The following is a 17,450-nucleotide window of genomic DNA, read 5'->3' on the forward strand; positions in this document are numbered from 1 at the left end:
CATGTACAGGGTGCAGCAGCGTCCATAGTAGGATGTTAAAAACACACCGTCCGATAGCAAAAAATGGTTCAAATGGCTGTGAGCACTATGGGACTTAACATCTATGGTCATCAGCCCCCTAGAACTTAGAACTACTTAAACCTAACTAACCTAAGGACAGCACACAACACCCAGCCATCACGAGGCAGAGAAAATCCCTGACCCCGCCGGGAATCGAAGCCGAGAACCCGGGCGCGGGAAGCGAGAACGCTACTGCACGACCACGAGATGTGGGCGACCGGTAGCAACTGTAATTTATTTATTACCTCTTATGTCAATTAATAGTTAAACGTATGCCATTTACTAATGTGTAAGTCATTGTCCATTGCGTGGATTACTTATGCAAATTCTGGCTGTATGCGAGGTCGCTCCATCTTGTTGAAACCATAATTGTTCCACACCCACATCGACCATACCTAATTGAGGAAGAACGAAGTCTTGCAGCATCTTTAGGCAGCGCTCACTGGTTACAGTTACAGCTACATCGCTGTCATCCTCAAACAAGTAAAGTGTAAATGTCGTGTGACAAGGGCCTCCAATGGGGTAGACCGTTCGCCGGGACCAAGTCTTTCGATTTGACGCCACTTCGGCGACTTGCGCGTCTGTAGGGATGAAATGATGATTAGGACAACACAACTCCCAGTCCCTGAGCAGAGAAAATCTCCGACCCAACTGGGAATCGAACACGGGCCCTTAGGATTGACATTCTGTGGCGCTCACCACTCAGCTAGGGGGGGGGGGGGGCGAACGTCGAAAAAGTAAGGGCCAATAATCCCAAAGGAAGCAACTCCACGCCACATTGTGACACGAGAACTGCCGTCGTGTCCCAGGGAATACGTTACGCCGAGTTATGGAAAGCTTCCAATGCCGCCTAGGTGAATGTGTTGTGCAGAGGGGCATCATTTGACAGAAGCCATATTCAAGAAGTAATCCACGCTATGGACAATGACTTACAAATTAGTAAATGGCATATCTTTAACTATTAATTGACGAAAGAGGCAATAAATAAATTATAGTTACTGCTTGATGGTGTGTTTTTAATATCATACCATGAACGTTGCCACAACATGTACAAGCGCACACCCACAGTCAATGGGCGTGTCGTGTTCTAAATGTGGATGCGTCTAGGCACCTTTATTAACATTGACTAGTGTTCAACTACTGATCGGAGGATGTTATCCCCGGATTGTAGAACACTGAGTTTGCCGTGAATGGACAACAAAGACGTCGGTCGCCTCCAACACGATGCTACATCATCACGGAATCGCCATATTGCTGCACTCGACAGAAATGGTGTCTCTACCGCTCAGCATAATCAGGTTCCCTCAACACACGATGACTTTGGTCATCTGATATCAGACATAGGATGCATTCATCTGTGAAGAGAACTTTGCGCCAAGTTTCCATAGTCCGTTCTTGATAATTTTGTGTGCATCTCTGTGGTTCAGTTTCTTGTCTCGCCATAAGGATCGGTTCTCCCCTGGCAGTTCAGAATACAGAGAAGAGTTCTGAGTCTGTTTCGCACAGTTTGGCTGGACACACGCTTCCCGCTGACTCTCAGAACGTCATTTGTATTCATAGCGGCAGTCTAGTCAAGGTTTCAGTGGGTTAGAAGTTCAGACACCGGTCCGAACGCAGTCGTACCACATCATTCAAGCTCGCAGCTATTCGCCATGCAACTTCTCTTGTTGACATGAAACAACAATCCGTGGTCTATCAAATGTCTTCTTGGACCGCAGAACGCCCAGACCTTGTTCACTAAAGCCCTGGACTGTTTTCTGAACAAAAGAACACATGTAACTCTCTAACCAACAATCAGTTAAACGAGTATACTTGCGATAACGTGGTTATTTACAAGGTAACACAGCTCAAAGGCGTAGGTGTTTCGTACCATGTCAACACAAGTCGAGAAAGAATGTGATTATGCCATACAAATGTAATGCAAACTTCTCTTCAGATGATGCAAGACTGTTCTTGAGTTGATGCAAAGTTTCTTTTGATGTTTGTATTACTTACGCATGGCATTTTTCTCCATCTGAATGTAATTTTCAAGCTCTCAGGCACTGTGAGCGTATTACACGCGCAAACAAAGTTGACACTTGGCGCGGGGCCGACGGGAAGGCCGTAAAGGCATTTCCCCTTTACAGTCTTTCCCATCAGCCTCTGCGCCGAGTGGCAACTTTGTTTGCGCGTGTAATACTGTATCCACGAGCCACACATATGGAGAATTTCCCCTATGAGTGGAATCAATAATTGTATTTCATTAAATCATTGTATTTCATTAAGCATGCTAAATTTAGGAGTCGTGGATAATTTTTTAGAACGCATGAACGTGTGAAAACTATATTTATCGCATTTGGGCCGGCCCGTGTGGCCGAGCGATTCTAGGCGCTTCAGTCCGGAACCCCGCGACCACGACGGTCGCAGGTTCGAATCCTGCCTCGGGCATGGATGTGTGTGATGTCCTTAGGTTAGTTAGGTTTAAGTAGTTCTAAGTCTAGGGGACTGATGACCTCAGATGTTAAGTCTCATAGTGCTCAGAGCCATCTGATCCATTTTTATCGCATTTGGTAGGTAACTGCTTTCTGTGTTTTGTTTGGCACAACGAACCAGTGGAGGCAACCAGACACACGCTGCTCGTCGACTTTGCCCAGGGAAAGCCCAGCTAGCTGCATAGACGGTAGGCAGCATTTTTCACTTCTGCTGTATTTATTTTAGTGGTGCACAACTATTTCCTGCCTTTTAGGCCATTTCAACTGATTCTCTGTATAACAGAGAACACACTACGTTACCTCCTCAAGTAGAAACCTAGTTAAATGAACGTAAAGGTAGTGTACACAAATATGGGAACACCGAGAGAACTGCACTCTTAAACATAAATTCAGATGCTACCTAAAGGTTGCGCTGTTGAATTAGGCCACGAACGCACCTGTGCAGTTTCCCCAACGTGCTGCAAGTGTTAATCGGGTCAGAACAGTGTTCTGTGTAGTTGTCAGTGCGTTATATAAGACCTGAGGGAATTCGAACCTGGGCGTATTGCTGCTCGTATGGTGGTTGCTTCCGGAAGCAAGGTAGCCGAAGTGTTTGGCGTTTCAAGACGCACCATATAGAAATTTATAATACAAATAGGGAAAGCGGAGAAACATACGCTAAGTCACGACGCAGACAAAGTGTGTGTCAAATGATTGTGACAGACGGTCACTGAACAGGATTGAAACGAAAAAGAAGAGAACGACAACTGTTAAAGTCACTGCAGAACTGAATGTCGCACTCGAGAAACCTGTCAGAATGTAAACAACAAGAAGAGAGTTCCATAAGCTCAGAATTGTATAGCGAACTGGAGACTAAAACCACTCACCAGAGATGCTAATGTCCATAACAGGAAAACGTGCTGCAGAAGGCATCAAACCTGGACTATGGAGCAATGGAAGAAAGTCAATTGGTCGGATAAGTCCTGTTTCACACTGTTTCCACTCTGAGTTTACGTCCCAGGGGTGAAACATGGCGGGGGTTCGATAATAATAATAATAATAATAATAATAATAATAATAATAATAATAATAATGGCGTGTGACGAGGGCTTCCCGTCCATGGCTACTCTGCAAAATAGCATCACTGCCAAGGGTTTTGTGACCATTTTGGCTGGTCAGGTCCATCGCAAGGTACAATCTATGTTCGTTAATGGTGATTCTATGGCCGGCCGAAGTGGCCGAACGGTTCTAATGGCTACAGTCTGGAACCGCGCGACCGCTACGGTCGCAGGTTCGAACCCTGCCCCGGGCATGGATGTGTGTGATGTCCTTAGGTTAGTTACATTTAAGTTCAAGGGGACTGATCACATTAGAAGTTAAGTCCCATAGTGCTCAGAGCCAATTGAACCTTTTTTTTTTTTAATTCTGCTTCCAAGACGAACTGTTCACACAGCTCGCATCATCCAGGATTAGTTCTGTGAGCAGAAGACTGAATTGTAGCATCTCTTCGGGCCACCATATTCACCAGCTCTCAGTTTTATTGAGCATTTGTGGTCTATTTTGTAGAGAAGGGTGCGTGACCGCTATCCACCTCCATAATCACGTTTCCATATTTTTATCCCTCGCCCTTTTCCCTCCAACCCCCCCCCCCCCCTTGCAACTACCTGTAATAGAAAAATATGCCATATTCATTAAAATGGCAGCGTCCCTATTCGTTGAGGTAGCGTAGTGTGCTTGCGTTTATGTTGTTGTTGTGGTCTTCAGTTCTGAGACTGGTTTGATGCAGTTCTCCATGCTACTATATCCTGTTCAAGCTTCTTCATCTCCCAGTTCCTACTGCAGCCTACATCCTTCTGAATCTGCTTAGCGTATTCATATCTTGGTCTCCCTCTACGATTTTTACCCTCCACGCTGCCCTCCAGTACTAAATTGGTGATCCCTTGATGCCTCAGAACATGTCCTACCAACCGATCCCTTCTTCTAGTCACGTTCTGCCACAAACTCCTCTTCTCCCCAATTCTGTTCAATACCTCCTCATTAGTTATGTGATCTACCCATCTAATCTTCAGCATTCTTCTGTAGCACCACATTTCGAAAGCTTATATTCTCTTCTTGTCCAAACTATTTATCGTCCACGTTTCACTTCCATACATGGCTACACTCCATACAAATGCTTTCAGAAACGACTTCCTGACATTCAAATCTATACTCGATGTTAACAAATTTCTCTTCTTCAGAAACGCTTTCCTTGCCATTGCCAGTATACATTCTATATCCTCTCTACTTCGACCATCATCAGTTATATTTTGCTCCCCAAATAGCAAAACTCCTTTACTACTTTAAGTGTCTCATTTCCTAATCTAATTCCGTCTGCATCACGAGACTTAATTCGACTACATTCCATTATCCTCGTTTTGCTTTTGTTGATGTTCATCTCATATCCTCCTTTCAAGACACTGTCCCTTCCGTTCAACTGCTCTTCCAAGTCCTTTGCTGTCTCTGACAGACAATGTTGACTGGAATACTCTCTTTCAAATTCTGAAGATGGCAGGGGTAAAATACTGGGAGCGAAAGGCTATTTACAATTTGTACAATTTGTCTTGCGTTTATACACAAAAAACCTAAAAATGAAGGCTTGAAATTAGTCGTGAAGCAAGAAAATAAGTATAGTACAAGAGGAAGAATGTCACCTTCTTTTAACGAATTTCGTGCTCTAGTGTACACTACGGAGAAAATATACGAGGGTTGGAACTTTAATGGTGACAACTATTTATTTACAGCTCTTACAAAATAGATACGTGTTTCAAAGTTTTCTGACCTTCAAAGTAGTCACTATCGTTGTGTATAGCCCGTTGCCAGCGATGTGGAAGTCGTAGGATACTCTTAGAAGTGCCAGTTGTGTTAACAGTTCGAGCGGCGCGGTCTATTGCCCGACGAATTTGAAGCAGTTCTGGAGCGAATGCCGTGAAGTGTTTCCTTCAGTTTAGAAATCGAGTTGAACTTACGAGGGCTTAAAAGTCAGGGGAGTGCAATAGGTGGTACAGCACTGAGCAGCCCCATCAGTCAAACAAATCAGTAACAGCTTGCACTGTACGTTCTTGAGCATTGCCCTGCAAAATGATGGTCAGGTCCTGCAGAAAGCGTTATCACTTCTGTCTCTAAGCTGGTCGTAGGTTGTGTTCCAAAAATGAACAGCATAGAGACAGAAGCGATGACACTTTCTGCAGGACCTGACCACCATTTTGCAGGGCAATTATCAAGAACGTAAAGTGCAAGCTGTTACTGATTTGTTTGACTGATGGGGCTGCTAAGAGCTATACTACCTACTGCACTCCCCTGACTTAACTCGATTTCTAAACTGAAGGAAACACTGCACGGCATTCGCTTCCGAACTGCTACAACATCGTCGGGCAATAGACTGCGCCGCTGGAACTGTCAGCGCGGGATTAGTCGAGCGGTCTTAGGCGCGGCATTCATGGACTGTGCGGTTGGTCCCGGCGGAGGTTCGAGTCCTCCCTCGGGCATGGGTGTCTGTATTTGTCATTGGGATAATTTAGGTTAAGTAGTGTGTAAGCTTAGGGACTGGTGACTTTAGCAGTTAAGTCCCATAAGATTTCACACACATTTCAACATTTTTTTCGAACTGTCAACACAACTGGCATTGCTAAGAGTATCCTGCGACTTCCACATAGCTTTCAATGGTTTATACACAATGCCGGTGACTACTTTGAAGGTCAGTAAAACTATGAAACACGTATCTATTTTGTACGAGATATAAATTCGTACATCTGCATAGACTTTAAGGATGTAGTACTAACGCGATATCTGGCATCGCAGAGTGGAAAAGTACCAAGGATAATTAGATCACCTCCTATATAATGTGAATGTGAGCCAATGAACTGTGACTTTTCCAATTTTGTTTACACGAACGTTTCGCAGCTAGCAAGTGCCAGGTACCTAAATAAAATTCTCTAACCATCATTTTCAAACTTAGGGTGAAACACGTGGCACACTTCAATAGAAATGATTACAGCTAGAGGAAAAATTATACGAAAGGAACAGCGAAAATTATTTGTTTGACGTCTGCGGAGGAAGACAATGAACCAAAAAATGGAACAATGCAGTAGTTTTCTTCCAGGAGTGGCGGTCTGCGACGTCTGAAAAGTGGGAGAAAATATGTTAGCAGGAGTAAGCCTGCGAGGGCGGTCCATGAGTTTTGCCTGTATAGCTCAGTCAGACAGAATGTTTCCACCAAAAGGCAATGTTCCGAGTTCACGTATCTGTGCAGACTACAGTTTAATCTGACAGGAGATGACAGTAACGTAGTTCTATTTCAACAAAAGTCCTGCCGGGTGTGTGACGTGTCGTTAAATTGGTAATTTTATTACATTTTCTAACTGATCAAAAGTATCTGGATACCTACTAATGGACACTAATATGGGGTGTGTCAACCTTTCGTCTTTATGAAGGCTTGACCCTTACCAGGGACACTTACAGTGAGATATCTGTCTGTGGAGGAGTCACTACACATACTTCCTGAAGAGCCGAAACCAGAAGAGGAAAGTGATGTTAGAGGCTGGGGCTGGAGCGAAGTCGATGTTGTAACTCATTCCAAAGGTGTTCCACTGGGGTCAGTTCGGGACTCCGGGCTGGCCAATCAATTTCATGACCGTTACCGCCCACAAAAAATTGTTTCACAGATGCTGCTTAATGTCACGGTGCCTTGCCACGGTAATATAATTATCACAACTGTTCCTCTGCTGTTAGCAGTACACATTGCTCTAAATGCTGTTCGTATCCTTCGCAATCAGCGTTTTCGTAAGAGCAACAAGGAGATCACACCCTCGCCACGAAAAACACGGACAGCAGTACTGAGTGAAACAACCGGAGAAATCAATGTGGGACGCGCGAGGAACGTATCCGTTCGGACAGAGTGCTGAAACCTGACGTTGAAGGGCTATGGCAGCAGGCGACAGACACGAGTGACTTTGCCAACAGTATGACATCGCCTGTAGGGCCTCTTCGGGGCTCGTGATCGTACCAATTGGACGCCCGACGACTGTAAAACCATGGCCTGGTCAGATGAGTGCCGGTTTCAGTTGGTAAGAGCTGATGGTAGGAATCGAGTGTGGCGCAGACCCCACGAAGCCATGGACCCAAGTTGTCAACAAGGCACTGTACAAGCTGGTGGTGACGCTGTAAGAATGTGGGCGGTGTTTACATGGAATCCGATAGGATCATTGTCAGGAAATGGTTATATCCAGCTATTTGGAGACCATTTAAGGCCATTCATGGTCTTCATGTTCCCAAACAACGATGACATTTTTATGGATGAGAATGCGCCATGTCCTTGGGCCGCAATTGTTCGCGATTGATTTGAAGAACATTGTGAACATTTCGAGCGAATGATTTGGCCACCCATATCGTCCGAAATGAATGCCATCAAACATTTATAAGACATAATTGAGAGGTCAGGTAGTGCAAAAAATCCTGCACCGGCCACACTTCCGCGGATATGGACGGGTATAGAGACAGCATGGCTCAATATTGCTGAAGGAGACTTGCAACGGTTTGTTGAGTCCACGCCTCGTCGAGTTGCTGTACACCGGGCAAAAGGAGATCCGACACGATAGTAGGAGGTATCCCGTGAGTTTTGTTACCTCAGCGCAGCATAATTAATCACCCCAAATCACTCTTTTCCAGTCGTCCGCTAGCCAGCGGCGTCGCTCTTTGACCACTGCAACGGTCGCTACAGTAACGTGTGACTTATGAAAATCTGCTCGACCATTGCACCCCATTCTTTTTAGCACCATGCGCAGAATCATTGTGGTAGCTAGACTGCTGATAGCATTTCGGAACTTACAAGTGATTCCTTCCACTGATTTCATGCGGTTTTTCACAATTACCCTCCGCAACACTCGATGGTCTCTGTCTGTCAGTACGTAAGGTCTGTTTGACCTTGCTTTAGCTGTGGTTATTTCTTCGCGTTTCTCCTTCAGAATCACATCACCAACAGTCGACTCGGGCAGTCTTAGAAAGGCTGAAATGTCGCTGATGGATTTGTTACTTCGGTGACATCTAATGACTAGTCCACGTTAGAAGTCACTGAGCTCTGTTGGCTGACCCATTCTGCTGTTATTGCTTTTCCTCTGACAACACAATACTCCCCGCCTAATTTTATACGGGCTAGTCAAAAAATAGCTCTGAGCACTATGGAACTTAACTTCTGAGGTCATCAGTGTCCTAGAACTTAGAACTACTTAAACCTAACTAACCTTAGGACATCACACACATCAATGCCCGAGGCAGGATTCGAACCTGCGACCGTAGCGGTCGCGCGGTTTCAGACTGTAGCGCCTAGAACCGCTCGGCCACTCCGGCCGGCCTGGCTAGTCAGCCTCTTGTGCCATCTAATGATCAATTCTGCATTATATACGATAAATAGGATGCTTTTGATCAGATAGTGTACCTCGTGGTTACACACCAAGAAGGGCTGCGTTGAAATTGACTCTGGCCGCAAAATCCTACGCTCTAATATCACTGAATTGTTGATAAACTTGAAAATAAGAGACTGCGGCAGAACATACATACTGCATACCTATAAGCTTACCATTTCTAACGTACAAGATAATTATTAAAATTAGCGCAAACTGCTTAAAAATGTGAATGTTATCAAGCAAAGGACGAACTGGAGTTAGAAGTGGATATAATCTGCTCAAAATACGTTGTCCACCATCCACGCTACTTGCATAGGTTTTCCCTTTTTTCAGAAATCTCTTTCTCAATATTCATTCGGCAAGTGATTAACAGGAAGGGCTTTCCAGTGATTAACAGGAAGGGCTTTCCATGATGTGATATGTTAACGTTTTTGTGTAGCTCATTCAAGAATGCAATATACAGTAAATGCTTACTAACTGTGTCTTACAAGCAGTAAGAAAACAATATTATCTTCAGATTTCTTGTCTAAAGCAAGTTTATGAAATTTTGTAACAAGAACTTTCTACAATACAATTGCGTCACTCACCCGTAAGTAAAACCCATGCTACTTGTCTTTGTATACACTGAGGATCCACTATTCTTTCATCGTTTTTTTGAATCACATTAGCTACTCAAAAACTGAATGGAAAGTTTAGTTCCATTCACTGACTTCGCATATGAACAGAATTGCGTAGAATTTTTTGATAGATCATTCGCCAGCCTCTGCCTGAAATTTATTGAAGGTATCGTTTTTGCCTGCCCTTCTTTGCCCTCTGGTTGCTATTAATTCTTCACCGTCAGTTTCTGTGCAATCTCTTTGGCAGAGAGAGTGTACTAGTTTCAGTTTCCATATCATTAAACCAGACAGCTCTTTGCTAAACAGGACAGGAACTGATCTGCGGTGAACAGTGAAGAACTGCTTTTTCGTACAAGTGAAGCTTTCTGTTTCGTGGGACTGATGGTCCCTGTTCTCCGGTGAGAAACGCTGGAGGACCAACACTCTAAAACAACTTCTGGAAGAACAAGAAACAATTGATACAGAGTTACAGCCTGGGAAATGGTGTCGAGGGCTTCACGAGGTCTATTGACCTTTCTGAAAGGTACTGCTTAGCTACATGGTAACTAGTCCATCCTCACAGACCCCATCTGTCTGTACGAGATGATCGTCGTTCCTGAGGAGGGCAGGACCTTTCAGCAAGAGAAAGTGCCTCGTATCATGGCTTGAAGTGTCCGCATACGAGTAGGGGATGCCGATTAAAAAATCAGTGCATTTCTCTGATATCCTAAACCCTGGATCTTAAACGTACTAAACTTCCATTTGACACTGCGATCGCTGTGTTCGCTATGTGAATCTGTATCGCTATTACTTCACCAGCTGGTGAAAGCAATGAATAAAATATAGCTGTCCACCTGAATAAACCTATCAGCACGATTCATTACATGTCCGCTTCGTCTTGATACTGTTACATAGGTGGTTGCAACACAGTGATTCTGTAGCTCTATAGAATGGCAATCTGTTTAGAAATGCACGCTACAGCAGTCTTCCATGCCGACACAATTCTACCGCACTTCATCTGCCACCTGACCTCGAGACACCCAATAGGCATAGTGCTGAGGTTGACCATGTTCAGCACTTGTGGGAGTCACCTTCTCCAGGTACTCTTAGTCTGGTGATTACGTAGTTCGACGGCAAAGGAAATACATCTCTGTCTTAACTGCCTAACCTAACCTATAATGCCCCCTTTGTGCACAGTGCCGAGGTTTCTCACGTTCACACGTCTCAGTACTTGCACCTCATCTACCTATCGTTATTCTGGTGACTCTGTAGCCCACAATGTACAGCCAGTCTGTTAAGTAGAGAGGCTTCCTACGCCAACGGTGACACAACGACATCTCTGTTGGTCAGCTGCCTGACCTGTGCTACAACTGACCACGTCCAGCACGTTTCAGAGTCAGACCCACCCTGTCAAGGTACCACTACTCTTGTGACTCTGTAGCTAACCGGTGTTTGGCCAATCTGTTTGGCATTAAAGCTTTCTAGAGTGTGATTTCCCTAAATCGCTTCAGGCAAATGCCGGGATGGTTCCTTTGAAAGGGCACGGCCAATTTCCTTCCCAATCCTTCCCTAACCCGAGCTTGCGCTCCGTCTCTAATGACCTCGTTGTCGACGGGACGTTAAACACTAACCACCACCACCACCACCTTTCTAGAGTCGAGTCGAAAGGTGACACAATCCTTTCATAATTGGCCAGCCCCCTGACCTAAAGCAATGCCGGTTGGCATGGTGCTGAGGTAGACCACGTCGAGGACGGCGACGCGCAGGGTGCGCTGCTCCCTGGTGGTGACGTCAACCAGGTAGCTGAAGCAGTTGGCGAAGATGGCCACGTCGGCGCCCGTCAACGCACTCGGCAGCGCCGCCGACCACAGCACCGTCGACAGCGGCCAGTCCGCTGCAACAGACGTAACGTCGATGCTCCATTAGTCTCCTCAGTAGCTGCGTTTCACGAAAGTTTCACATTAGGCAGCCAAGCTAAAAAACGGAAACTAGACTACTGGCCATTAAAATTGCTACACCATGAAGATGACGTGCGACAGACGCGAAATTTAACCGATAGAAAGAAGATGCTGTAATATGCAAACGATTAGCTTTTCAGAGCATTCACACAAGGTTGGCGACGGTGGCGACACCTACAATGTGCTGACATGAGTAAAGTTTCCAACTGATTTCTCATACACAAACAGCAGTCGACCGGCGTTGCCTGGTGAAACATCGTTGTGATGCCTCGTGTAAGGAGGAGAAATGCGTACCATCACGTTTCCGATTTTGATAAAGGTCGGATTGTAGCCTATCGCGATTCCGGTTTATCGTAACGCGACATTGCTGCTCGCGTTGGTTGTGATCCAATGACTGTTGGCAGAATATGGAATCGGTGGGTTCAGGAGGGTAATACGGAACGCCGTGCTGGATCCCAACGGCCTCGTATCACTAGCAGTCGAGATGACACGCATCTTATCCGCATAGCTGTAACGGATCGTGCAGTCACGTCTCGATCAGTGAGTCAACAGATGGGGACGTTTGTAAGACAACAACCATCTGCACGAACAGTTCGAGGGCGTTTGCAGCAGCATGGACTATCAGCTCGGAGACCACGGCTGCGGTTACCCTTGACGCTGCATCACAGACAGGAGCACCTGCGACGGCGTACTCAACGACGAACCTGGGTGCACGAATGGCAAAACGTCATTTTTTCGGATGAATCCAAGTTCTGTTTACAGCACCACGATGGTCGCATCCGTGTTTGGCGACATCGTGGTGAACGCACATTGGAAGCGTGTATTCGTCATCACCATACTGGCGTATCACCCGGCGTGATGATATGGGGTGCCATTGGGTACACGTCGCGGACACCTCTTGTTCGCATTGACGGCACTTTGAACAGTGGACGTTACATTTAAGAAGTGTTACGACCCGTGGCTCTACCCTTCATTCAACCCCTGCGAAACCCTACAGTTCAGCAGGATAACGCACGACTGCGTGTTGCAGGTCTCGCATAGGCCTTTCTGAATACAGAAAACGTTCGACTGCTGCCCTGGCCAGCATATTCTCCAGAACTCTCACCAACTGAAAACGTCTGGTCAATGGTGGCCGACCAACTGGCTCATCACAATACGCCAGTCAGTACTCTTGATGAACTGTGCTATCGTGTTGAAGCTGCATGGGCAGCTGAAAACGTCTGGTCAATGGTGGCCGAGCAACTGGCTCATCACAATACGCCAGTCAGTACTCTTGATGAACTGTGCTATCGTGTTGAAGCTGCATGGGCAGCTGTATCTGTACACGCCATCCAAGCTCTGTCTGACTCAATGCCCAGGCGTATCAAGACCGTTATTACGGACATAGGTGGTTGTTGTGGGAACTGATTTCTCAGGATCTATGCACCCAAATTGCGTGAAAATGTAATCACATGTCAGTTCTAGTCTAAAATATTTGTCCAATGAATACCCAGTTATCATCTGCATTTCTTTCGTGGTGTAGCAATTTTAATGGCCAGTAGTGTAATTAATAATGAAGCTTGATTCTACTAGTCAAACTACAGCCAACATGGAAGTCTGACATGGCAATGGAAATGAGCGTTTGTCGGGAGCACCTTATGGGGCAAGTCTTCCGCCTTGGTGCAGGTCTTATTACATTCGACCCCACATTGGGCGACCTGCACGCTGCATGGGGATGAAATGATAATGAAGACAACACAACATCCCGTTCCTGAGCGGTGAAAATCCCTGACCCAGCCGGGAATCGAATCTGGGACCATTAGGACGGCAGTCTGTCACGCTGACCATTCAGCTATCGGGGTGGACGAAGTCTGACATATTGATTCCAATTCAATGCTTACACAAGCTAAATTTCAAATTTCCAGTACCGAAGAAAGCCATTCCTACAGATGAAGAATGGTGTGAGCACATGCATGTGTCTAACAGCATGGAACAAGTGGAGATGGCAGCATAGCATGCCAAATGGACGTGCATATGCAGCTTATTGAATTTTTTTTCCATGAGGGTCTTGGAAGCATCACATCGACAGATCACACAAGCAGTCAGCTGTAGTGCAATGACTGCATAATGGGTGATGACGAGATGGGCTCAGGACAACAGTGTGGCAGATACAGTAGCAACGAATCCGTTTAGAAAGAGAACACCACGAAAAGTTGACAAGACCGTTCGACTGTCTCTGACGAACAGACAGGTAACAAAAGCTAAAATCTGGGCTAAAGCTGGATGCAGTGCGCCACCATGAACCGCCGGTAACAGATTACTGGAAACTAGGTTGTGATGTTTTATTTGCCGCTGACACCATGCCACAGACGACAGAGATGTTTATGGTGTAGAAACAGTGACAGCTGTGACAATGAATGGCATTCTGCGGTGCACGGCGATGAGTCTTTCTTCAATTTTTAGTGGTTAGATCCACAAAAACGTGTATGTAGACGAACAGGTGAAATACTGGGCAAATGCAATCAGTTTGCAAAGGAGAATGCCTACAAATCACTCGTGTGAAGCATTCTAGAATACTGCTCAAATGTGTAGGACCAATACCAAATGCGGCTAACAGGAGAAAAATTTTTGGAAATTTGTGATAAGTATATATGGGACCAAACTGCTGAGGTCATCAGTCCCTAGGGTTACACTCTAATTAATCTAAATAAACTAACTTACACTAAGGACAACACACACACCCACACCCGAGGGAGGACTCGAACCTTCGACGGGGGGAGCCGCGCGAACCGTGGCAAGGCGCCCTAGACCAAGCGGCGACTAACAGGAGATACTGAACGTATACAGAGAAGGGCAGCACGGATGATCACAGCTTTGTTTGACCCATGGGAGAGATTCTGAAGAAACTGAACTGGTAGACTCTTGAAAACTGATGTAAACGATCCCGAGAAAGTCTACTTACGCAGTTTCAAGAACATTAAAAAAAATGATGACTCCAGGAATATACTAAAAACCCCATATGTATCGCTCACATAGGGATCGTGAGGAGAATATCAGAAATAATTACAGCACGCACACAGGCATTTACACAATCACACTTCCCGCACTCAATACGTGAATAAAACGGGAAGGAATCCTGATAATTGGCAGAATGAGACTTACTCTCTTCCATGCACTTTACAGTGCTTTGCAAAGTATAGATGTAGATTTAAATCACAGGAAGCAGTTGTTCTCACCCAAACTCTGAGAGTCATGAAGCATATAACAACGTCGTGTGACGAGGGCCTCCCGTCGGGCAGACCGCTCGCCTGGTGCAAGTCTTCCGATTTGACGCCACTTCGGCGACTTGCGCGTAGATGGGGATGAAATGATGACGATTAGGACAACACAACACCAAGTCCCTGAGCGGAGGAAATCTCCGACCCAGCCGGGAATCGAACCCGGGCCCTGAGGATTGATAGTCTGTCTCAGCTACAGGGGACGGACAGTCATGAAGTGGAGAACTATTATACATGACAACAGGGGCAATTTGGTAATTGTTGAAGGGAGTCTGAATGTTCGCCCACATGTGTCAGTAATGATTAACACTGTTGGCGTATCCTTCACGTGTATCGCAACAGAATAATTCAACACCCCACGCTGCAGATCACACCACAAACGCCTTGAGGAATGTGCACATCCATGGCTGACCTGATTGGTTCCCTGACTTGTTTGGGACGTGGTGGGAAGATGTATACTTTCCTGCAAAGCTCAATCCGACAATTTTCGTTAACTGACAACTGTTTCAGGCATAGATTAAATTTCTTGTTAACTTTCGGAGGCTGTTTCGTTCCATGCCACAGAGAATACAAGAGTAAATTTTACGCTTTTGGGGGATCTTATTTCCTATTGATGTTGATCATGGAGATCAGCTGCGAATGAAATGGAAGTTTAATCACTTGGTTTATGAATCATAAAAGAAGGTTTTATACATGGAAGACATCTGGAGAAAGTGGAAGGTTCTGGCCACAATTTATTGGTTATGCACTGTATATTAAAAACGAAGAAATTGGAAAAAGGTAGGAAATTAAGGAAATGGTACCTTGGATAATTTGAAAGAATCAGAGGTTGCTGAGACTTTCAGGGGAAGCATTAGGCAACGGTTGACTATAATAGGAGAAAGGAAGACAGGAGAACGTGAATGGGTAGCTTTCAGAGCTGAAACAATGTTCAGTTGTTCAAATGTGTGTGAATTCCTAAGCGACCGAACTGCTGAGGTTATCCGGTGCCTAGACTTACATACTACTTAAACTAACTTAAACGCGAACTTACGCTGAGAACAACACTCACACCCATGCCCGAGGGAGGACTCGAACCTCCGGCGGGAGGGGCCGCGCAGTCAGTGATATGGTGCCTCTAACCGTGCGTCCTCACCGTGCGACATAAAATAATGAAGGCAGCAGATGATCAAATAGGTAAAAAGACAAGGCCTAGTGGAAAACCTTGGACAACAGAAGAGATATTAAATGTAATCGATAAAAGGAAAAAAAATATAAAAACACAGCAAATGAAGCTAGTGAATGGGAATACAAACGCTTAAAAAATAAGATTGGCTGGAAGTGCAAAATGGCTAAGCAGGAATGGCTAGAAACCAACGGCCTTGACGCAATAACACCGGTTCCCGTCGGATCACCGAAGTTAAGCGCTGTCGGGCTGGACTATCACTTAGATGGGTGACCGTATGTATCGCTCACACAGGGATCTTGAGCATTGTTGGCAAGCGGGATGCACTCAGCCCTTGTGAAGCAACTGAGGAGCTACTTGATTGAGAAGTAGCGGCTCCGGTCTCGTAAACTGACATACGGCCGGGAGAACGGTGTGCTGAGCACATGCCCCGCCATGTCCGCTTCCAGTGACGCCTGTGGGTTGTGGATGACACGGCTGCCGGTCGGAACCGTTGGGCCCTCCAAGGCCTGTTCGGACGGAGTAGTAGTAGTAGTAGTAGTAGAATGAATGGCTAGAGAACAAATCTAAGAGTTTAGACGCATACTTCACTAGGAGAAAGATAGATACGTCATACAGGAAAATTAAAGAGGACTTTGAGAAAAAGAGAAGCAGCAGTATGAATATCAAGAGCCCAGATGGGAAACCAGTCGCAAGCAAAGTACGGAAAGCTGAAAGGTGGAAGGAGTACATAGAGACAGAGCGTCTACACCAGGGAGATAAGCTTGAAGACAAAGAGATAAAGAGAGGTGGACGTAGATAAAGATGGGACGGGAGATATGATACGTCGAGAAGAATTTGACAGTGCTCTGAATCACAACAAGACTCCGGGAGTAGATGATATTCCTTCAGAATTACTGATAACCTTGGGAGAGCCAGCCATGACAAAACTCTTCCATCTGATGTCCAAGACGTATGAGACTGGTGAAATATACTCATACTTCAAGTAGAATGTAATAATTCCAATTCCAAGCGAAATAGTTGCTGACAGGTGCGAAAATTACCGAAACATCAGTTTAATAAGTCATAGTTGCGAAATACTAACACTGATTATTTACAGAAGCATGGAAAAACTGGTAGAAGCCGACCTCAGAGAAGATCAGTTTGGAGTCCGGGGAAATGGAGGAACACGCGGGGAAATACTCATCCTACGATTACCTTAAAAGATAGGTTAAAGAAAGGTGAATTCACGTTTGTAGCACTTGTAGAGCCAAAGAAAGCTTTCGACAATGTTGACTGGAATACTCTCTTTGATATTCTGAAGGTAGCAGGGTAAAATACAGTGAGCGAAAGGCTTTTTACAACTTTTACAGAAAGCAGAAGGCAGTTACATGAGTCTAGGGGCATTAAAGGGAAATTGTGGTTGAGAAGGGAATGAGACTGGGTTGTAGCATGGAATCAGCATTGTCTCGCGTGTTCCTAAATTTCTCCGGAACGGAAAATGATTTTCCTCAAGTCGGCTCTACCATTTCTTCCACGCTTCTGTAA

The 17,450-nt window shown here is 45.4% G+C and overlaps 1 protein-coding gene across 1 annotated transcript in view; it reads right to left on the minus strand.

The window, feature by feature from the left end:
• The window catches only part of LOC126354390 (proton-coupled folate transporter), a 202,344-nt gene that overhangs the window by 71,407 nt on the left and 113,487 nt on the right, over positions 1–17,450 (minus strand). The window contains exon 4 of the mRNA XM_050003993.1: positions 11,249–11,437. Coding sequence (XP_049859950.1) covers positions 11,249–11,437 — 189 coding nt within the window. The remainder of the gene's footprint in view (positions 1–11,248; positions 11,438–17,450) is intronic.

Source organism: Schistocerca gregaria, chromosome 3 (assembly GCF_023897955.1).
Source record: "Schistocerca gregaria isolate iqSchGreg1 chromosome 3, iqSchGreg1.2, whole genome shotgun sequence".
NCBI classification, from domain to species: Eukaryota; Metazoa; Arthropoda; class Insecta; order Orthoptera; family Acrididae; genus Schistocerca; species Schistocerca gregaria.